The following is a 22,527-nucleotide window of genomic DNA, read 5'->3' on the forward strand; positions in this document are numbered from 1 at the left end:
TTTGTTTTTGTTTTTTAAATTTGTCTTACTGGCATGTGTTTTCTATAGGTTGATAAGGTATTCCTCTTTAGTGGGACTGCAGAACAAATGGTTTCAGTAAAAACAAAAATGTGTCTAAAAAAGAGATTTGCAAATCTATGGATGGTCCGTGAAACCCAAAGATGATTAACAGAGAGAACAGCAGATGAAATAACTGTAAACTGTTTAAACAGATGTTGCAATACAAAAGCCAAATACAGGATGGCAGAAAACCCATCAATAAAAGTCTGAACCATTTAATTTAAATAAATATAACAGAATATCTCTTTATTTTTCCAAACTTATGACCTGCATAGTTTCCTTGTCTTAATCTCTTAAGTTATATATCAAAATTTAATTCTACCCCGTCCTGCCTTGTCCCATGCAAACATACGCTTTGCCTCATGTAGTTTGTTGGTATCTGTTCACCCTACGGCTAGATCGAGTGGCTTTGATACAGCGTATGTGTATAATAAACAGCAGTTGTATTTTACTTTTACAGTGGAATAAAATCTTTCTTGACCATAATACTAAATTCTGTTAATAATTTATTAAATGCTGAAAGCCCTGCTGCAGGCAGCTACTTACTATTTCTCCTCTCAGACATCAGGCCAGCACTTAATTACAGGTTTTGCTGCCATATAGCATACCCAAACATCACATCTATGTAGCCATTTAAGACTATTTACCATAATCAGTATTTAATCAAGTTATTATCTAAATTATTTTCAGTTTTTGCCTTTTCCACATTTTAAAATCCGAGCTGTTTGTATCTAACAGGTGAAAGTGAACAGGAATTCAGTCTGTGCACAACTCAGAGAATGCAAAAGGCTCTGATTTAAAAGACAGATGTGCTGAGCTGGTGAAAGTGAGATGGAGAAACTCAAATTCCAGTTGGTAAATAATGTAATTAGATATAAATAAATTAAATATGAACATAGCAAATGAACAATGATCAGCCAGGATCAGTATAACTTATACTACTGTTATGCTCTTTTTTTCTTTTCTTTTTTTTTTAACTAAATTTAATTTGAATTAAATGCTTCAAACATTTAAATAAGGGATTTTTTTTTATGTAAATTATTATTATTATTAAGGCATATGGGGGGCAGTTCGTTATAAAGTTTAGCTGCTGACATGTTTTTATTTGTTATGAATTTATAAGACTCAAAGTACTAATAATCACAACTTAGAAACAATGTAACAGTTAGAAATGTATCAATAATACATCGTTTGTTGTCTTTACGTTCAAAATAGACAGTTAACTTTTTTTCTTCAATGTTAAATTGTTAGTGATTGCCGGTGTCTGTGTTTAAAGTTGTGACGTCAATTATACCGACGTCACCTGGTTGACGAATGCGGAAGCGTGTGCTTTAGCTTGTTAACTCAAAACCATAACAGAGGAGATGTTTTCCGTGTTTAGTCTGTGACGAATCGTAAAATACTTTGGAAATCGATTCGACTTTGTCCGGTCAGGTTCCCGGCAATCTCTCTGAGCTTGTCAGACGATTGAGAAGCAGTAAAAAGTCCGAAAAGCTGGGATGGAGGTAAATGATCATTGTGGAGGGGTTAGCGTTAGCTAGTCTCACAGATAGTAATGATGTGTACCTCGAGGTTAGCTAATATATATATATATATATGTATGTGCGTCTGTTTCTTAATAGCTGTTGTTGTAATGCATAGTTAATTATCACGATGAACTGTGCTGGTAACAGTAAAAGTCACATGCAGTAGTCCTACTGTAACAACCATGAATTTTAAATGTGCTTAATATCGAGACGTTACCTGGTGATACTAACTTTGCTTACGCAGTTTCAGTAAAAATTCTTCTGCTTAGTGTCTTTGCCGAATTGACAATAAGTCTGTCATTAATCATAAAATGTTGAAAACGTACGCCACCAGAGGTAGACTTTTGGTAAAAAATGACATTAAAGTAAAATTCAGAGGAAATATTATGCGACCTTTGTGGAATAAATCTGGAGTTGATCATAAAAACAATTTTTTTTTCATATTTTCCTTTTATTAAAAAAAAAAAGGACCCTGGTGGTACCGGAGCTGAGTCTGCGACTCCATCAGCAGCAAGCACACCCAAGTCAAAGGTACTGTACTTCAGCTGTCTACAGGCTTGTGAGAAATTATAGGAAAACCTTGACACCCCCCTTTTATTCCCAGAGAATTCAACTTATTCTGTTCCTTTCATTTGTCATTACTGTCCTGCATACTGTTACGACTTACACATAAGAGTTATATGTATCAACACTCTTCAGCTGGATTTTTTTTCTGTTTTGTTAGAGATGTTTTGGTAAAGATATTTTAGCCTCCTTTTAACTTTGTGTCTTATTTTAAGCTGGACACACTCTCTAAAGATGATCTCATCAAGTATGCAAAAAAGCAGGTAGCTGCCATGCAGAAGATGAAGAGCAGATGTACAGGTATCATTACACATTCATCCTGTGTTTGTGTTGTGCCAGTACTATTCAAGTTTATGTCATGAGTTTGTTTATTTGTCTTCTTAGATTTGGAAAAAGAAGTTGAAGCCCTGAAACAGCAATCCAAAAGCAGCAACAACAGCAGTTCAGATGACTCTTTGATACAGGTTCGCATGTTTGCTAAAAGCTTCTTCTGTTAACATGCAGTGCTTCATTTTCATACTGCGTTACGTGAATTGTTTATTTGTGTGTAACAGGAGCTGACTGAGAGGATGGATGCGGTGCTGCTGGAAAAGGCGGAAACTCAGCAAAGTCTTGCAGTGTCTCGTAAAGAACTAGAGAAGACTAAACAGCAAGCCAAGGTGAAAGATAACACTCACACTGCTGTATGATGTGTAAGCCTGATGTTTTGTGTTCAGAGAAACTCAAACGGGTTTATTCGAACACACTTTGACATTTGTGCAGTCTAATAAATGTATTTTGTTATTATAACCAGATCTTCTTAAAACACATATGCTGTTTGTTGCAGGATAATCTGGCAGCGCTGCAAGGTGAGTTTGACCGGGCGATAGAAGAGCACCAAAAGAAGATCAAAGCCCTAGAGAGCAGCATTGAGGAGTGCACCAGCAAACACCAAGAAGAGGTGTCTCATTTTCAGAAATTACTAAAAGAGCGAGAGGAGCGTGACAGAGAACGGGAGAGTGAAAGAGAGAGGGAGCGCCAAGCAGATCTTGCTAGTGCAAAAGAGAGTGCAGAGGAAGTCCGATGTTGCTTAGAAGCTCAGCTGGAGACCCTTCGAGCCGAACTGCAAACAATGCAAGAGCGAAATTCTCAGGAGGTTCTTGAGATCCAGGAGAACCACCAAAAGGAGTTGACACTGGCCCAGCAAGAGGTGGAGAACTTGAAGGAGGAGCTGGCTCAGAAGAGTCTGCAGCACGAAGAGGAAATGAGGACTCTAGAAGAGGACTACGAGATTGAGAGGGAACGTCTTTTGTTGCTCCAAGAGGAGCTAACTGAGCAGCTTGCACTCAAAGGTAAAAAAGCTCTTTTTAGTTAAGTCTGTTCTGGTATCAAAGTATTAATATTGTGTTTTCCTTTTTTTTTTTCTTTAAATTCAGTTTCAATTAAATCAAAATATTACTGTTATATTTCCAGAGAGCTACCTGCAGGATGTGCAGGAGGAAGATGAAGAAGCTGCCCGTGGTTCGGGGATCGCCAAAATGCTTGAGCTGTCTGGCTGCAGTCAGGGTGACTCGAGCCATGGTGATGGAGAGGAGACAGAGACAGGAAGACTAAAAGCGACACTGGATGATGTTCAAGCCCAGAACACCATGTTACAGGACGAGATGACCCTGCTTAGTAATGTGAAGGGTGAGCTCGAGGCAGAGCTGGAGAGGGTTAAAGAAGAGTTTCAAATGGAAAGAGAAGAACTGGAGTTCAAAATTAATGAGCTGCAGATGCTCAAGGACAGTGCTTCTGCTGAAGCTTCAATGACCCAAGATCCTGATCATCAAGGTGTCCTCAGAGAAGCTGAAGAGTCTGTGACCATTCTAGCCAAAGAGCAAAACTCTCAGAGTCCAGAGGAGGAGCAGCAGAAACTAAACCAGGAGCTGAGGACAAAATGTGAGGTCTTAACCAAAGAGCGAGACTCTGCCCAGGCCGAGTGCCACCATATGAGGGGCATACTTCAGAGTTTTGAGACAGAATTGGGAGAGAAGACAAATGATTTTATTGTACAGTACAAAGCCATGAAGGAACAGGCAGCTAATAATATACGAGACCTTAATGAGAAGGTGGAACAGCTCAGCAAGGAGAGGGATGAACTGCTGGAGAAGGTGAGAGAAGCTACAGATGAGAAAAATGCTCTGATGGGGGATATGCAAGACTTGAAACTGAAGCTTGAGAGCTCTCAAGGTGAAGAGCAAATGTCCTCAGCCTGCGAAGTGAAACAGTCGTTGGAGGACGTTACTAGGCATGAGGAGATCATATCCCAGCTAGAGATAAAGGAGAACATGACTCAAGATCTGAACGAAAGGGTCGAAACACTGACTGAAGAGCGAGACAAAATGCAACACCTGCTGAACATCAAAGAAGAGGAAATGCAAAAGCTCAATAATGAGAGGACAAAAGAAATCGAGAGGCTACAGGAGGAGAAAGAAAGGGAGGTGCTTTTGCTAAGAGAGGAAAAAGAGACGGAGCTGAAAAGCCTGAAAACAGAAACTGAGGATAAAGTGAAACGTTTAAAGGAGGAAAGAGAAAAGTTAGAGGGAAGCCTAAAAGAGGAGTTTGTGAGATCTGAACAGACAGTTTCCACTTTAGAGCTGACTATAAAAGAGCTTTACACTGAAAAGTCTGATCTCCAGCAGAAAATGGAAGAGGCTCTCTCAAGGCTTTCCAAAGCTCAGGAAGAGAGGGAGCTCTTAGACTCTAAGCTAGCAGCCCTGGAAGCTCAGCTGAACCAGGAGACATCTGAAAAGCAAGAACAAGAAGCAAGGCTGAATTCAATGAAAACAGAGGCAGAACGAATCTCTGGTTTTCTTGGAGTAATGGAGGAAAATCTGGGTGAAGAACTCCAAGAGTCCATGAAAGAAGTCAAAGACCTCCAAGCACGGGTTGATGAGCTGGAGAAGGAGAGGGCCCTGTTGAGAAGCAGCCTTGAAGAAGCTCAAGGGGGGAGAACATTCGAGGAGGTGCAAACAGAGCTCAAGGCCCACATCAAAGACCTGGAACAAGAAAGAAACATGTTGAGAACCAACATAGAGGAGGTGGTGAAAGATACTGAGGGTCTCCAGAAAGACCTGCAGGATATGAAATCAGTCAATGAGAAGATCATCGAGGAGAATGAGAAACTGCAAGCTCAAATTTCTCTCATGACCAAAGAGGAGGAAGAGAGGGAGGAAATAGTGAGAAAGGTGGAGATCATCGAGAAAGAGAGCAGAGAGCTCAAAGAGCAGCTGACAGAAAAGGATTCACTCATATCGCAGCTGAGGACCGAAATGGCTTCTATCCAGGTGAGTGGAGCACGTGATGTGTGTTTATTTTCTGTAAATAGGGAGAGTAAGTGCTTCTCCACGCTAGCACTAATGCATCTGTGAGGGGAAAAAGAACTGTTACTATGACAATTTGTTTTTGTGCTCTTTCTAACATTCTCTCTTTTTCCTCAGTCACCCTCTCAGGAGTCTCCAGAACAGTCTGCGTCCTCTGAGGAGAATAAATCGAATGAGACTGCAGAGAAAATAGGTGTGGAGATGATTTCTGTTCATGCTATTTATAAAAGCAATCTAATCTACAAGTTATCATGCAGAAAAGAACCAAAGTTACTTTCCCGGACTTTTGATGAATCATATTCTTCTTTGTTTTAACTTCCTGCAGCTCTTTTGGAGAAAGAAAATAAAGAAAAGGTCGAGAAAATGAATAAAATCAAGGCAGTCGCTGTCAAAGCAAAGAAGGAGCTGGACGCCAGTAAGAAAGAGGTACTGTGAAGAATGAAGAATGTTATCATTTACCAACACAGACAATAAGGCTATAATGAAAAGCTTTAGATTTCTCTAAATAGCAAACATTGTGGTAGAAAACTTGCACTCCATACTGATCCTTAGGAGAACTCCACAACATTCTCTTGTTTTACAGATTTATGTAAACAGGAATAATCAGTATATTTTTTGCCAGTAAATGAATGCTCGGTGGGGTTTCTTGTTTGTTTGTTTTTCAGGTTATAACCCTGAAGGAGGAAGTAGAATCACTGAAAGCAGAGAGGGAGAAAGTGAACAGCTCTATGAAAGATATCATCCACGGTGCTGAAGGCTACAAGGTAGGAATCTTGGGTTGGAAAAGACTTGTAGCATACAAAGGAAAATAGTTTGCATGAAGTAGTGCACAAAGTATGTGAATTATCACAGTTTTGTCTTCTCACTTTACAAACGTAAAAGACTGGGACAACTACATATTAATGCCTACGGGAGTTTAATGCCATAAAAACCATGGCATGAAGCTCCTGGCCCACAGTTTTTGTGCTGATTTTAATCCCAGAGGAGGTTTGGAGCTCTGCAGCTACTGAAGTAACTCAGTGTCTGCATTCGATAAATCTGCTCTGTAACTTTATGTGGCTGACACTTCCTAAACACTAACGTTCTCAGTGGCAGTATTTCAAAGTGGATCATGGAATATCTAAGACAGCATCCTGTTACAGCATCACACTCGAATTCAGCAAACTTTTTAAAACAGCCCATACTTTCACAAGTAAATGCAAAGCAGAAATTTGTATTTTCTTATATAATTAGAGCGTTATAACTCCAGGAAGCCACTTTTTTCTTTCCCATTGGATGCAGTACCCTCAACATATTTTGGTTCAAAGTTTAATTTATCAGCTCACCAACAAGCTCTAGATTTTAGCGTGTTACGTAGTGAGAATATATATTTTAACATGCGTAGTGATTCTGCTTGTTTCTGAGTAATTGACCTGACAGTGAAGCTGAGGGATAATCTTTCAAGGTTGACTCCATTAATACAGCACCATTTATTCAATCAATTCAATCAATTATTTTCTGGAGAAGTTTTTAATGAAAAATGGTGTTTTGTTTGGAGTTTCTGGGATTTCTGACTTTCCTGGGTCATCTACTGATTGGAAGGTTGGTGGTTCGATCCCTGGTTCCCCCTAGTCTGCATGCCAGATATCCTTGGCAAGATATTAACTCTAAGTTGCTTTCCGATGCAGCCATCAGAGTATGAACGTGTGTGAATGTTAGTAAGCACTTAAAATCAAAGAAAGTGCTTGTGTGAATGGATGAATGTGGCATGTTATATTAAGCGCTTTGAGTACTCCGGGAGAGTAGAAAAGTGCTATAATAAATCAGTCCATTTAATATTTAATTTGATACTGATCAAACTGATTGAAAAACAGCATTTAAATAAAGTAATAACACATATACAGTTTTACACTGTAATGATTTGCATTGCAGGCTGTTTGTCTATAAGAGTAATTTTTAGGCACATTTTATAAGCCAGCACTGGAGAACTACTTGTAATTGGGAAGGCTTCACAAACATGTTCTTGCTACAGTACCTGCAAGAAGAATCCTGCACTGTTTCTAATAGGACTGACCTCCGAACAGTTAAGATAAAGGGTGTAAGTAAGGCATCTGTTGTTTACATGTTAGATCCTGTCTATATTACTTGAAGACACTAGGATCCTGTAGTGGGACTTTCATGAAACTGAAATTTCCAAGTGGAAAAATGTTTGTTTTCCTCTCGGGATTATGATGTCAGATGTATCAGAACAGAGACGCCACAGTGAGGTATGTTTACACTGCGGCTCTTTTTCTCAATGGCTGTTTGAAATTGGCAGAACTATTAGGTTTGTATCCGGGTGTATCAGATGTTACTGCTTCGCATGGACCTTTTTATGTCATTAGCTTTTCATCAAAATAAAAGCATAGCATGAATTAAAGCAAAATAAACTTGACAGATTCCATTGTGCATTTAATTACTTTCATGCATTACTAATACAAAAATCTTTCTAATTGGCAAGTAGAGGCACGCTCACTTTAAAAAAAGACTTTGTGTGAGACATTGCTCCCAGTGGTCTTCGTAAACAGCCCCCAGATTGCACTTTGCTTTATGACTGTGTCTCCATTAAAGAATAAAACCACTGTGTTGTGTCTAATGAGAGTTTTGTCCTACGTTCAAATGTAAATGCAGCTGATAACTGAGATGCATAGTGTTTACCTTCACTGAGCTGTTCATCAGGTTTCTAGTAATGAATATTGAAGACTTGTTTGTGTGCGTGCGTGTGTGTGTGTTGTGTTTAGAACCTGCAGATAGATTACGACAAGCAGACAGAGCAACTGGATAAGGAGAGGGAGAAGGTGGAGGCGGCAGAGAGACAGATTGCTGAGCTGACCAAACGACTCAGCAGTGCTGTCACGCAGGTAACACAGACACACATTCAGTCTCACGCACGACAACACACACACACACACAAACTCTCGGCCTCCACTAAATCAAAGCAGGGGATTTTGTCCAGTAATACATTTCTTCAATACTTACCCCATAATTCAGTTTCTGTATGATTTAGAGGGAGTCATTTTAGCCGACAACACTTTACCCAGCTATATCTGACAGCCCGGTGCCCACAAATAGCCCATCAGATGTGACTGGGTGAGCTGGGGAGAAATTGTTTTTATATGTACTCTTTTCCCCAAGCTCATAACCGTTTCTCTCCAATGAGAGAAAAAGGCAGGTAAATGGAGCGGGCTGTAGCTTCCATCTGCTGCGTGCAGTACTGAAACACCATTTTCTGAAGCACAGGCTTAGTCTTGTGTGCGCTCATGGATCTCAGGGGAAGCGCGAAGACTGGAGCTAGTCGGGGATCTCAGAGTACGTCTGGGCATCTCTGTTTACCAATCATAGTTTCTCTGTTTGGCTGACAGATGATGGGAGAGAGCTGCTGCACAGGAAGCCCATAGAGCCTGCTACTGTCAGATTTGCATGAATGATTTTTTTATTTTTATTTTTTTAGGTGTCACATGCCAACTGGTGTATTTATAAATGAGAATGTTGAGTACAAAATATGAAAGACAGCTTTCCTCTTTGTATATCATCCTTTTTGTTTCCTGCGGTTCTTAACTGACACAGTAAACTGAAACCAGAATGAAGTTCACACTGTAGAGTCACTAAAGCTGACAGATTATGAGCAATAAATCAAATGAGAATACACCAGATTTCCTCAAGAGTATCACTGCACACTCACCTGACAGCGGCAATAAACAAGTCTTTTTTTTTTGTTTTCAGGGTGAGACACTGAGCAGCGAGAAGGAGGACCTTCTGGCTGGTATGGAAACCATGAGGAGCACATTGAAACAGTTAGAGACCAAGAATCAGGAGATGCAAAGGCAATCAGCAAGTTTGGAAAGAGACCTGCTGGCTGAGAGAGCAATAAAAGAGCAAAAGATAAAGGTAGAAATGAAGAGAGATGGATGTCATCTCCCTCTTTTGTGCAAGCAACTACTCTATGTTTTATGTTTTTAAATAATCATAACAACAGCCGTGCACAGTGAATTTATTTTTATAATATGTAATCTGTATTACATTTAAATATACCCCCCCCCCCCCCCCCCCCCCCCCCCCATGTGCACTTGCTTGCCTCTAGGATTTGTCATCTGCCATGAAGGAGGCAGAAGAGCTGACAGCCCAGCTCCGCAAGCAGCAGCAGCAGTCTCAGCAGACTGCCCAGGAGCTGGAGCAGCTACGCAAGGTACACACACACACAAATAACACACAAATGCTTCTCAGACACTAGCGCGTCTCAGAGGGCCGATCCAGTCAAGCGACTGAGCTGGTGATGGCCGGCCTGCAGCTACAGCAGCACCTGATGGAGAGAAGGAGAGTAATTCTAGCCCACAGTACAGGGACCGCTGTTACTTTTCCATTAGTGGAGACCTACATAGTATAGACGTGTACATGAAAGCTGCCAGGAGGTGCCTATGTCATGTGAACACAAAGATTGGATTTTTCAGGTTGATACTGATAGTAGAAAGACAATTAAATGCTTATAAAGGTTTTTTAATCTCATTTTGGCAGTTTTAGATCAGTAAACAAGCATGTTTTAAGTGCAGCAGAAATATGTAGATGTTAGTTCAGTAATTTAAGGAAGATGAGGGATTGTATTGTGTGGCTGTGATTGTAATTATTTAATTTAACTAGATTTTAGGACTTTAAAAAGTCAGATCCTTACTTTTCTTTAAGAAAACAATGTGTGTGTAGATTATTTCATCCACTTTCTTCAGCTGTCCAAGTTTCAAAAATACTAACTGCACAATATATTCAGTATAATTCAATTAAATGTAGAGAGGAGGAAATCCAGAGTTTCAGATAAATGGACTTGAAGATGAGTCTTAGCTGTGCTCCGTTTAAAGCTGTAATACGTTGATTCTCCCTGCAGGAAGCGCAGCAGAGCTCTCTGTTGGACATGGAGATGGCCGACTATGAACGTCTGGTTAAAGAACTCAACACCAAACTATCAGAAAAAGATGAGTGTGTTGAGGAGCTAAAGGGTCAGATAAACAGCCTCAACCAGAAGGAAGAAGTGCTCAAACAGGAGATTGGTATGATAACAAGTTCAGGTTTACACTCAATGACTGGCACACTGAATAATACAATCCAAATGTATTTAGCGTTGCACCGTATAATAATCTTTAATTGAAATTTTGCTCAGTGAAAGCAAAACTTCAGTTTTATTTATGTTCTATCTATTACTTTTGCATAGCCCTGTGTATCTGTGTGCCAGTACATGGGATCAGTAGGATCATTATTTAGGAAATGTTAGAGCTTTTTCCTTCTTCCTTTAGTTGCTTCATGTTGTCAAGCTCCATAATGACAGCAAAATACTAGAAAAATAAGAAGACTACAGTTGAGAAATTATGCTGTTTGTGTGTGTGCACATGCCCATTCAAATGTGCAATTGTGTCATCAGAGTCTTTGAAGTCCCAGCTGGACCAGGGGGAGGAGAAAAACGCTAAGATAAAACAGCTGCTGGTGAAGACCAAGAAGGACCTGGCTGATGCCAAGAAACAGGTCTGTGTGTGTCTGTGTGTATTTGAGGTGTGTCCCCAAGGATTTCTTATGAATGTGTGTAATGTTGCTTCTTGATGAATGTAAATAGTGTTATGCAGCCATGTGTGGACATGACTGTGGAGGGGGGCCTTGAAGTTATTGGGAATTCTTTGTGTGCTTTCCTATTTGGTTGTATGTATTTAAATATTCCGTGTGCATGTTTGCAGGAAAGCTCACTCATGGTGCTGCAGGCCTCTCTGAAAGGAGAGCTGGAGGCTAACCAGCAGCAGCTAGAAAGCTCTAAGGTAACACACCTAGCACTATCCCTTTCAATAAACTGTAGAAACCCATTTGTTTCGTACCTGTGGCACTTAATAAAGCCTGTGTTTGTGAATTTAGATTGAGGTGTGTGACCTGACAGCCGAGCGCCATCGCCTGCAGGAGCAGCTGAAGTCTGCGTTGGAGCAACAACAGAGAACCAGCAGCTCTCTGCAGCAACGCATACAGAGTCTGCAGCAGGAAAGAGACACTGCCAAGGTGCGCGTGTTGACTTTTCACTTGTAACAGTTGAATTGACAGTTTACGCTATAATAACTCAACCATAACAACACCGAAGTCATTCAAGGACACCTTAACTGTAAATTCTGAGGTGCTGTAGCTACGTCAGACCCGTCCAGCTTTGATTAAATTAATCGAAGGCTTCTACAGCTCAGGCTCAGTAGTGTTATATGAGTCTGCAACTAATTACTACTTCCATTATTAATATCTGAATTATTTTTGATTAATCCTCAAATCTTTGTAGTATGTAGAATTTTTGAAAAGTGCTCAAGGTAAAAACTTTTAATTACTCATTATTGGGTCACCAACACTGAAAAAAACAAATTCCACTATATGTATAACACAAATGAGAACTGGGTAATGTATTTATGCATGACGTTTTTAATTTTATTGATTATTTTAAGAATATTTTAAGGTCTTACCTTATATCTTATATCTTATATGTATCTTGTAGGAACTGTGGTTGTGATTTGGCGCTATGTAAATCAAATAAAATGTATTTGATTTGAATAAATTGAATTTAACTAAGGTCATACTACTAATCTGAAGTCAATGGAGGAAGATTCTTTGGCTCAGATCAGTTAAACAGCATTATAGAAACTTCTGTAATTAGATCTAGAAACTGTAAATCTTTATAACCATAGATTTCTGCAACAAGAAACAAATATCTGCAAACTAGTCCTTTCTGGTAAATACCCGACCAACCAACTATCTATCTGACCTTGATTTACCTGTAATCTCCAATGCTTGGTGACATCCAAGACTGACAGTAAAATAAATGCTTTAGTCAGCTGCTGCCACCTCTGGCTCAGTCTTTACTTTTTCCCCTTTACATTTTTAGACAGTAAGAGAGGTTTGGGAATAGGTTGTTTGCCTAGAGCAATTTAAGTAAAGTTATTGCTTTCTTTCTGTAAAAGACATTGTTCATCATTGTTCATCCAGTGAAAAACTGGTTTTATGTAAGCTGTGGTATTGAAATCTCAATTTTTGTAAATGTGTGAGACAACAATAGTTTTCTTTATTAGATTTTCTAACAAGACTCACTACAATAAATTTGTTCACCAACAATGTATTAGAAAATCAATCGTCTTTTAATCGTATACGTCTTGTTAACCTTTTGTATTGATTCCAGGTTGAGCTTGAGGCAACAACCAAGGAGTTTGAGAGTTACAAGGTGCGAGTCCACAATGTTCTCAAGCAGCAGAAGAACAAGACGACCCAGAATGAAGTAGACTCTGGCAAACTAGAGAGGTAAAGGCATGCAAGAATGATAGAAGTCTACAAAGACTGGAATAACAGACAGCTGGTAAATGTATGTAACCAGTGGTGGACTGTGTGATGCAGATCGTTGCATGTAAAATTAATGGTAACACATTCAGTTGGCTTTACATTAGAGGAATTTAAATCTTACTGCATTGATTAAGGATGCTGTTCTAGAGCTTCTCTCTCTGTGTGAGACTTTTAAGCACATGAAAAACTCAAAGTACACCCAGAGTTAGGGTTAGGTTGTTCAGATGTGATCAAGAAAACTTAAATAACATGCAAAATGTCAAATTATTAATTGATTTTGAACACAAACATCATGTACTTACAATGACCAAAGCTGAATTATTGAAGACACAGTATAGCCTACAAGAAGTCCCCCATGAGAAATAATTTACATTCATTTTCATTCTTCTAAAAGAAAATATCACTGTTAGAGTAACGTGTGGTGTGTTTTTCAGGGAGCAGTTGGTCTCTCAGGTGGAACAGCTGAGGACGCGACTGGTGGAGAGCCAGCAGAGTCTCCAGAGCAGCGCGGCGGAGCTGCAGCAGCTCCAAACTGAGCATGACACTCTTCTGGAGAGACACAATAAAATCCTTCAGGAAACTGTAAGCAAGGAAGCTGAGCTCCGTGAGAGGTGAACACACTTTTATTTTTTATGTTGTTCTTTAATCTTGTCTTGGCAGGAATTCATTGTACTGTCACGTTGTTGATACACAGCACGTTTTCAGCTTTTCAGCTGTTCATCCTTGCATTTGATTTTGCAATCAGGAGACATAATCGCACATGCTGAGAACACCTGATTGCGCCATTTTTATTTTATTTTTTTTACTTACCTGTAGCATTTTATATTGATTCGCTCCTAAAGGAGCACTTTCTAAACTCTCTTCCTGCTCTGTCCACCTACAGGCTTTTGTCATTGCAGTCAGAGAACGTGACCCTGCGGTCAGACCTGTCCCAGGCCCAGGCTGACCTGTCTTCCCAGGTTGAGGCCCAGCGGCAGACCTACAGGGAGCAGCTGAGGAAGCTGCAGGATGACCACCGGGCCACTGTAGAGACCCTGCAGGGCCAGCTGACTCGTGTCGAGGAGCAGCTCTTTACTCTGCAGAGCCAGAACAGTAAGCATGGGGGTGGGGTTGTAAACTTGAGCCAATACCTGATTCTCTACAAGAGGTAACAGAGCAAATAGGTGAGGTAACATTTTTATCTTTTACTAAAGAGCAGACAGCAATAGACTCAAGGAGTACATGAAAGGTATGGTATATAGAGATCAATGAAATCATCAAGTGCTTTAGTTTTCCATGGTCCTTGCACTTCTCCTCCATGAGAGGAGTGATGTGCATCAGTGTGTTTATCAGAAGAGCAGCATTGAGAGCTCATTCATCACCTCCCACACAGCTGCCCGCTGGAGTCAAACAGCAGAAACACACACAGTAATGACTAGGAAAGGCAAGTGTGTGTGTGTGTGTGTGTGTGTGTCTTCTCTGTCACTTGAGGACGCCAGGTGTTGGCAAGGTTCCTCAGCTCTATCCCCGCCTCTCAGTGTGGCAAACAGCTCACTGTGGCATCTGGAGAGACTCATCATTAGTGGCTCACACATGGATGCAAGGATTAGCTCGAAACTGGAGCCAATATTAACCTTAATTTGAAGTCATATTTGAGCCACTTTTTACCACTATGCTTCAATTTCACGCCAGATTAAATGCGTTACTGCCCTATCGGACAGACGGGAGATAAAACTACTGGCCTCGTTTTTTTTTTTTCTTTAATAAATCAGATGTAACATTTATATATGCCGTTTGTCATATTTTGTCTAATCTTTTATCCAAACCTTCAAGCAGCACATAAACACACACATAAAAAAGTCTTTTATAAATTAGAAATCAGTCAGTGTTTAAGCCTTTCCAGCTGTTCCCTCTGTTGCAGTTGTGATGGCTTTGCAGAAACACTGCTCAGTATTTTTCAGATATACATATGATCCCCAGGGTGTTTATTTTCCTGTAAATTAGTTGCTTTTATTTCCTTATTGGTTTCTTTAAACCTTTCTATTAGAGCCTGATGTACTATTGAATCGGGACTCCTGTATGCTTCACTCTTTTGAGTGGCAGTTGTCATGATTTGTTTGATTAGAACTGGGTAAATATGTTGGGCTCTTGAGTTTACTGGACTTGAACTATTATGAAACGTGTTCAGTATGCAGGTAGACTTCTTGCTCCTCTCACTCGGCTACATGACAAGGGAAGTAAAGAGCCTGACAGGAGGTGGCGAGGTGAGGGGGATTGGTAGCGAGTCTCGCCTCTTGGATCAGTTCAGGTTCATTAATCACAATCTATTCTTCTGAAGTTTCTCATTTTTCCCTCTACCCTTCTCTTCCCACATCACCATTTATGCCAGCTGAACTGGTTAAGACCTGGAGTAGTCTGGTGCCCCCTCATGTTACAGTGAAGTAGGACACTAACTCACAGCTGCTGTGATCGGACTTGTTTGTACATAAGAATCCAGAGATGCTTAAAAAAAGATTTGAAGGCTGCTTTCAATTGAAACCCTTTTAAATTCCTTTATTTATTTACTATTTTCCACCAGGGATTTTACTTAAACATTTTAAGGCCATGAGTAGAAAGTCTTTTTTTTCTTTTTCTTTTTTAATTCTTGTTTGACACATCTTGAATCCAACCTCCTCATTTTCTCTTGTTCAATATTAATGTATTGATGTGCCCAGAAGACCCACACAAATCTTCTTCTCCCAACCTTTTACACCCACTCAGATTCAGTTGCTGTCCAGTCCAGCCGTAAACCGCTGGCATCAGATCCACAGCGCAGAAACACTGACCAGAACCAGGCGGGTGTGGGACCAGTGGCCCTCAGCGACCTGCAGTCTATGGCCAGGGAGGAGGGTGAGGGCATGGAGACCACTGAGACTGAGAGCTTCTCCCCTGCTCCTACATCCCTACCCTCTCTGGAGCAGCTTCTCACATCTCCAGAACCCAAACAAGGTGTGTTTGAAAGCAGAGGTCCACAAAAAAAAGCACATTCAGTTTACAAAAGGACTGCATATGTGACCTATTCAACAAGATATAATGATGAGAGTTACAATGAACAATGAATGACCATGTTTGGGGAAAAAGAATAGAGTGACAGAGTTTAATGTATTATATCACGTCCTGTATGTGGCATTTGTTATATCTCTAGAGCCATTTGTGTGGACAGTGGAGCCAACCAAAGAAGAGTTAAGTGAAAAGCTGAACACAGCCACCCGCAGCATGGAGCACATGAACAGCCTGCTGCATGAAACTGAGGCTACCAACGCTATTCTCATGGAGCAGATCACTGTATGTATACTTCCTCAATTTTACAAACACAGAAACAACATTTTTTTGTTGCTCAAAACGAAATAATTATTAGAGCTAATAACCCAGACAAGTTGTCTATTTTAAAGTTGCCTCCCCTGCGCACTTAGCAAATCTACTATATGACACATCCACTATAATAAATAGGACCTACTCCTAAGCATTGGTTACAAAACTCAAAGAGAATGATCCCCTTTATTAACGAACAACTTGCAAGATTTAAAAACATACAATTAAAATCACTGAAAGATGTTTCTTCAAGACTGAGAGCAAACACATTGCCTACATTTGCTGTACTACTACTGTTAGCTGAAGGAATGGCATAATTTTAAACCATCAGATTACTTTCTTATTTACCTCCCCTTTCAGGTTGGGTAGGGCATTCAGCATTTAATTAAGAAAAGAATCTGCCAAATCAAACATGTGGAGATATCCACTGTGTCGACCCGCTGAGGATAAGAAAGCAGTCAAAAGTAGATTAACTTTAAATATTTATTTTACATACATTCTGAGTTATAAAGATCATCTTTAAAGTTATTTACATTATTTACATTATAGGTTTTATTACATTAGAATATGCAATATTTATTAAGTGTTATTAAAGGAAAAGGTCTGTTCTCTGGTTTCTAGCACTTTATAAGGCACATATAGAATTGCTGTAATTCAGGCTCAACTCTCTTACTCAGTGTTTTCTTGGCTTTGATTTGTGGTCAGTTTCATGCTTGTATGTGCTACTGATCTGTGCATTGTTAAGAAAGTCGTTAAAGGTAACTGTGTTTCTAACCGTTTGTTCTTCTCTACTGATAAATATCTGTATTTTTACTCATGCTTATATTTGTGTTGTCTGTTACCCGTCTTTTTTTCGGGTAGCAGGTTGTGTACTCGCTATATATCACCTCAAAGCATGAAGGTCCTGGATTCAGGCCTGCAGAGATGTTTTTTCCAGGGCTTTTGTGGCTTTTCTCCAGGGGCTGATTTTAATCTGCCTATAAAATCTCTTATTTTTAGGTAAAGCACACTGCATTTACACGTAAAGAAATGTGCAATATACATAAAAATTCCAGTTCATTACTTCAAATATTAAATTGTTGGAAATTTATATAATAATACTGAGTCAAAAGCATGAGGTTTTCAATGTAATGAACTAAATGAGCCAAGTATTTGTTGTCAGTCATTTAATTAATTCGGATTGTACAGATCAGATGAAAAACACACTGATATATTAGTGTGGCAGCCACTTGAGCACACACCTGTAGACTGCTGTTTCAGGTGTGGCAGCTGTGTTTAAAGTGGCCGGTATGCACCAACGGTAATATCAAACAGCTTGGCGTTGTTCACAGTCCCCTCTTTGTCCAGAAGAAAATAGAACTTGTGCCCTTTGACCCTTAGAGGAATAAAGGAAGTGGCCTCCTGCCTGTGGGCGTGGCAGGCTACATGAGACAGAGGGACTGTTATCCTCCTCCCTTGGCTTGGTCCCAGAGGTGACTGTGTGCAGACTGTCACCATCCTCCCACCCTGGTGTAAAACCACTTTGCTGACAGAGCGCCGACAGAACAGAGCCCCGAGTCCCACTACGCCTGCTCCTATTGTCAGGCATCCCAGCGTGAAACCATACCTCCAGGTGTTTGAACCCAGATTCATCTCAAAGCTCCATATTCCCGCCAGACCCGTGGTGGCAGTGCTAGGCGTCTTGGTTCCCCCCTTCTCTTTAGTGCCGCCCGTGTCTCTGAGCCCCGTGTAGGCGAATTGAGCCAAGTACGTCCAGAAGACGAACTGTCCGCCGCAGAAGATCGAGAGAAGCCGGAAGAAGCGGGTCCTGTCGTGCTCGAACAAGGTGACATCTCTGGGCGGCTGGGTGGAGGTGCACATCCTCCGACGTATGGCCAGCTGGGGGCCTGTGTGGGCAATTATCCGGCCCAACAGTCCGGGAGAAGCACCAAACCGGGAGGACGTGCTGCCGAGAGACGTAGTGTGCGCCGACAACGACGTGTTTCCAACCTGGTTTAGCTGAACGCTACGGAACCGAAACCGCCTGGAGTAACACCACAGCAGCTGCTCGAAGCCCATCTTTGTCTGTCGCTGTAGTTTTTTAAAGCTATTTCGCACAAGAGCAGCTGCAGTCCGGGTTTAAAAGTCGCTGCTGTACTCGCGTTCAACGCTTCATATTCAGTAGACAAGAGGACGCCGCCATGCTTGTTGTATGTGACGTAAGGTGCTCGATTACGGAAAGTAGCGTGGACCAAATGTAATGTTATCCCTTCGAGATACTAGTAATCACTAAAAACTCTGAGCTGACCTCCTATGTTCATATTTTTAAACCTGAAATGGACTCGATAAGCTATTGTGCATTAGTTTATTTTGCTGCCGTTTAGCATTAGCCGAAGGGACGCTCGGATTTTGTAAATTTTAAAGCGCTTGTATGTTATGCCTCCTAGCTGTTGAAGAGTGAAGTTCGGCGTCTGGAGCGAAACCAGGAGAGGGAGAAGAGTGTGGCCAACCTGGAGTACCTGAAGAACGTCCTCCTGCAGTTCATCTTCCTGCGATCCGGCAGCGAGAGGCAGGCTCTGTTGCCCGTCATCCACACCATGCTGCAGCTCAGCCCAGAGGAGAAAAGCAAATTGTCTGCCATTGCACAAGGTATGCAATGGGTAAACCTTGTTTGCATGCATTTATAAAAAGAAAAGTCTTATTCACCGCATGGTCTGTTCAAAAGGTTATTATGTATGATTTAAAGTGTAGAAACCTTTTGGTCAGAAATTTGCATCCACACCTCATGGAAAAGAATTCCATGGGAACTTTGGACATTTAATGATTTATGTGAGCTCTTCTTATTCTTTTGTTGATGTGAGGGATGATTGTACAGCATATGTCTCTTAATTAATTTAAAAGCAAGAATTGGGTGCACAAGTTTGAGCTTACCTTGGGCTTTCTCTAATCCACATAGGGCCAGAATTATACTTGGAAACTGAAATATATGCATACACTCCAACTAATGTTAATATATGCTACCACCACCATGCATGACAGCTGTTACAGTGGTCTTAGGTTTGAAAGTCTCACATTTACACTTCCAAATATATCAACAAACATTTCTCCACAAGTTTCCAGCTCGTGGCAGGCTTGAGCCTTGGTGATTTCCGAAAATAATTTATTCTCATTTTATGATGGTAAAGTGAAACTGCCAAGTCATTAAAGGTGTGTGCTGTATTCCACCCTGAAAAAGAGACCATTTCCAATTCACTTACAGGAGCGCACGGCCCCGCTGGAAGAATTTGTCTCTGCTGTGTTTTGTACAGAGCAGCGTCACACTGATTTTCATGCTGAGTCATAATAGAAAACACACACCGACAACTTGTCTTTGATTTTTTTTTTGTTTGTTTGTTTGTTTGTTTCTTCAGACAAAACCCTTTTTTTTTTTTTTCCCAATTAGTCTCCTCTTTTCTGAAGTGCTGCAGGTTATAGCATCCAGAATACCTCATAAATGTCTAACCACCTGTTCTTGTGTCTCCTCTCTGCAGGTGAGGAGGAGGCGTCTGGGTCTCGGAGCTCAGGCTGGACCTCCTACCTCCACAGCTGGTCTGGGATCAGATAAAACCGACCACAAATCAAAGCCAAGAAAACACTGGGAGCACAAAGTCGGCGTTATTACTGAGCCTTTATTTTTAATGTGAAAACCTGTCCTCATCATTGAAGCTGCACTTTTAAAACAGTGACAACTGGGAGGTTAACTGGGGGCACTTACAACTTTGGTGGGATGCAGTAGATGGGACCAAGGAATGTATCAGATAAAGAGGAGTCTATGATTAAGATGAAGAAAACCAAAATATTCAAAATGTATAACAATTTGAGTTTGCAGTGCAATAGCTACATGGGTCTCTTACTGATAACTGTGATGAATATCTGTCTTCCTTCAGCGTGCTGTAAACATGTATTCCAAACATTTACTGGACGTAATGGTTACACAGTGAGGCATTACAAAGCATCATTACTAAAATGAATGGGTATAATAAATTAAGTGTATGTTACGTGATGATCGCAGTGTTTTTGAATCCAAAAGGGTGCAAACTAATTGTGAGAGGAAACCTAATCAAGAGGAAGAAATATGTGCTGGTGTATTGCTTGATATGATTTATAGATCTTTAATTACTTCTCAAGACAACTTTACCTGCATTTTATGATGGGCTTGATTTACACGGTTTACATTTTAGCTTTTCTCAGAGGTACCTCTAAAACTTATAGGCTGTTGAATGTGATTGAGCTGCCTTCATATCAGCCATTCTACTGGTCTCTGCCGTATAGAAATTAACCTTCTTCACAAAAATTTGATTCTCTGATTTTACTTTTAACTTGGTTGTTTCCCGGAAGGTAAAGAAAGCATTGGGTGATCTGTAACGCAGTATGCTGTGGGAAACGTGTGCGTAATTTACAGATTACTGCCATAATCTCATTTCAGTTGCACTGGGATGCGTGTTTATAAGTCTGAGGTTCTCCTCAACATTACTGATGGTTGGTGAGGAACTGTGATGACCTGTTATGCTCCTTCCCACCTGTATATTTTTATTTTCGAGTAGTTTCTCAGACTTCATGGTTTTAAAAAATGCTTGTGTCTTATACTCAGCTTTGATGCAGCCCTTCATCCACTTTTGATTCTCACTCCCTTTAAGACAGCCTCTGATTGGCTGCCCCTCACTAGCAAAAGGTTGGACCTCCTGTGATCATATCAGTGATTTCACCCCTCACTGACATCACACAGAGCCAAGAGTAAGAAAATGAGTGTTTAAAGCAGTATAAAGTCTGGGCTTATTTGCACATACACTCTTTGTGTTTAATCCAAACTTCCATACATATATGTCTATAAAACAGACAATAATAGAACACTTTTAACATTTTTCCTTTTTTTCCCCAGGCTGGTTTTACAGTTTTGTGGTTAAATCATCACATACTCAACTCAGGAGCACTAACAGTTTCCATGTCTTGAGTTCTGATTCATTGTGACCTGTAATAATTTGTAATATTAGTTGCGACTTTAATATTGGACCATTATTTTAATAGTTTGTTTCTCTTTTATGGGAGTGTTTTATAGTTTGGTCATTTGTGTTGCAATTTAATCACTGAACCTTAACAAAGATTTGTTGCATCTTGCAGTTTCCATTGCTGAAAGCACATCTGCCTTGCAAAAGTGTCCTTGAGCAAGGCTCCTCATCAGACCTATAGATGGTGTTGGTTTTACATTCTTACATTCTGACTTTTGACCTGTGCTTTGAGTTAGAAAAACACCTCATATCTACCCCGCTCCCAGTGAAACATATACTTACTCATATGAATACAGTTTTCTGCTGACCAGTGATAAAAATAATTATTAACCGGTTTATTTTCTCCCCCTATTGGCAGCTTTTGGTGATTCACCCAGCACAATGGACTGTATTTATATCTAAACTTTTATATTTATGATGCTTAACGTGGGCAGAAGCTATGAGAGATTACCTGAACTGCAAAATCGTACTCAAGAAAGACTACAGCAGTGATTGTTTGTATGTTTTTCTGGTGTATTTACAACTATAAAAAAAAGAGAACTTAACAAAGATTAAAATGATTCCATGCTTTGCATTCAGTCCGTGTCCTTTATTTATAATTGATTTTTGAAGTGCAGCATTGCATCTACAGCTTCTAATCAGCAGCCAGATGTTTTAAATTTTTCTTTCTTTTTCTCTTTTTTTTTTGAGGACATGAATGTGGTGAGGAAGCACTTTTATGGACATGTTTCACACATTAAATCAAAAAGAGCAGATAAAAACTACAAGATGAACCTTAATTTACATCATTAATAATCCTCCTGTTTTTGGTGTTACTGCTGGGCATCTGAACAGATGCAGTGCTGCTCTGAAAGTCCTTCATCCCCCTGGAAGGAGGGAGCAGGGTCTAGGGGTTTCCCTTTTAAGGAAAAAAAATGGTGGGTGCATTATCATGACGCAATCGGGAGAGGAAATGACAAACAAACTCCTGCATCTTTTACTGTAAGTAATGTAAACATGCTGTTAGCCCCGTCTCCCTGCCTGCTACTGTCATGTGATGGATTCTGTGATATGTTTTTTCAGGGCTCCCACCCGCCATGTTGAACTGTAGTTACAGTCCTCCCAGTGGTGGCAAACTGAAAGTCAGATTTTCTATCAATGCTGACCAGATACTTCATGTGTATACAGCCCAGCGTAAAGCTGCAGCGGATGTAAAAGCGGCTCTCGGCATCCGTCTCATTTATATTATAGTGAGATAATGAGCGCAGAGAACCTACTGAGTTTACTGGGTGGTTTTAGGTGCATCCTGCCAACAAAACCTGAAAAAAAACACAAAGTCACTTGGACCGC

The 22,527-nt window shown here is 40.4% G+C and overlaps 2 protein-coding genes across 2 annotated transcripts; one reads left to right on the forward strand and one right to left on the reverse strand.

Annotated features, from left to right (window-relative positions):
- The first annotated feature begins 1,335 nt into the window (after nucleotides 1–1,335).
- gcc2 (GRIP and coiled-coil domain containing 2) lies at nucleotides 1,336–20,190 on the forward strand. The gene is made up of 24 exons (XM_006802395.2): nucleotides 1,336–1,565; nucleotides 2,055–2,117; nucleotides 2,366–2,450; nucleotides 2,535–2,614; nucleotides 2,705–2,809; nucleotides 2,977–3,481; nucleotides 3,603–5,458; nucleotides 5,612–5,687; nucleotides 5,820–5,920; nucleotides 6,160–6,258; nucleotides 8,254–8,373; nucleotides 9,236–9,400; nucleotides 9,594–9,698; nucleotides 10,386–10,548; nucleotides 10,917–11,017; nucleotides 11,224–11,301; nucleotides 11,396–11,533; nucleotides 12,687–12,805; nucleotides 13,279–13,455; nucleotides 13,728–13,936; nucleotides 15,584–15,811; nucleotides 16,008–16,147; nucleotides 18,601–18,802; nucleotides 19,684–20,190. Exons 1-24 carry the CDS (start codon nucleotides 1,560–1,562, stop codon nucleotides 19,755–19,757), a joined length of 4,995 nt encoding a protein of 1,664 aa, XP_006802458.2. The 5' UTR covers nucleotides 1,336–1,559; the 3' UTR covers nucleotides 19,758–20,190.
- On the reverse strand, nucleotides 17,326–18,371 carry tmem223 (transmembrane protein 223). The gene has a single exon (XM_006802394.3). It carries the CDS (start codon nucleotides 18,230–18,232, stop codon nucleotides 17,450–17,452), a length of 783 nt encoding a protein of 260 aa, XP_006802457.2. The 5' UTR covers nucleotides 18,233–18,371; the 3' UTR covers nucleotides 17,326–17,449.
- Nucleotides 20,191–22,527: the final 2,337 nt, after the last annotated feature.

This window comes from Neolamprologus brichardi, chromosome 16 (genome assembly GCF_056152115.1).
Source record: "Neolamprologus brichardi isolate AB-2024 chromosome 16, ASM5615211v1, whole genome shotgun sequence".
Lineage (NCBI taxonomy): Eukaryota > Metazoa > Chordata > Actinopteri > Cichliformes > Cichlidae > Neolamprologus > Neolamprologus brichardi.

What these genes read in the sequence shown, in the direction of transcription:
- gcc2 (XM_006802395.2), top strand. An exon ending in GATGAAGAGCAGATGTACAG is followed by an intron (nt 2,451 to 2,534) that starts GTATCATTACAC and finishes TTGTCTTCTTAG; the next exon opens with ATTTGGAAAAAGAAGTTGAA. An exon ending in AGCAGCTAGAAAGCTCTAAG is followed by an intron (nt 11,302 to 11,395) that starts GTAACACACCTA and finishes TTGTGAATTTAG; the next exon opens with ATTGAGGTGTGTGACCTGAC.
- tmem223 (XM_006802394.3), bottom strand. Translation starts at nt 18,232, where the DNA reads ATGGGCTTCGAGCAGCTGCTGTGGTGTTACTCCAGGCGGTTTCGGTTC.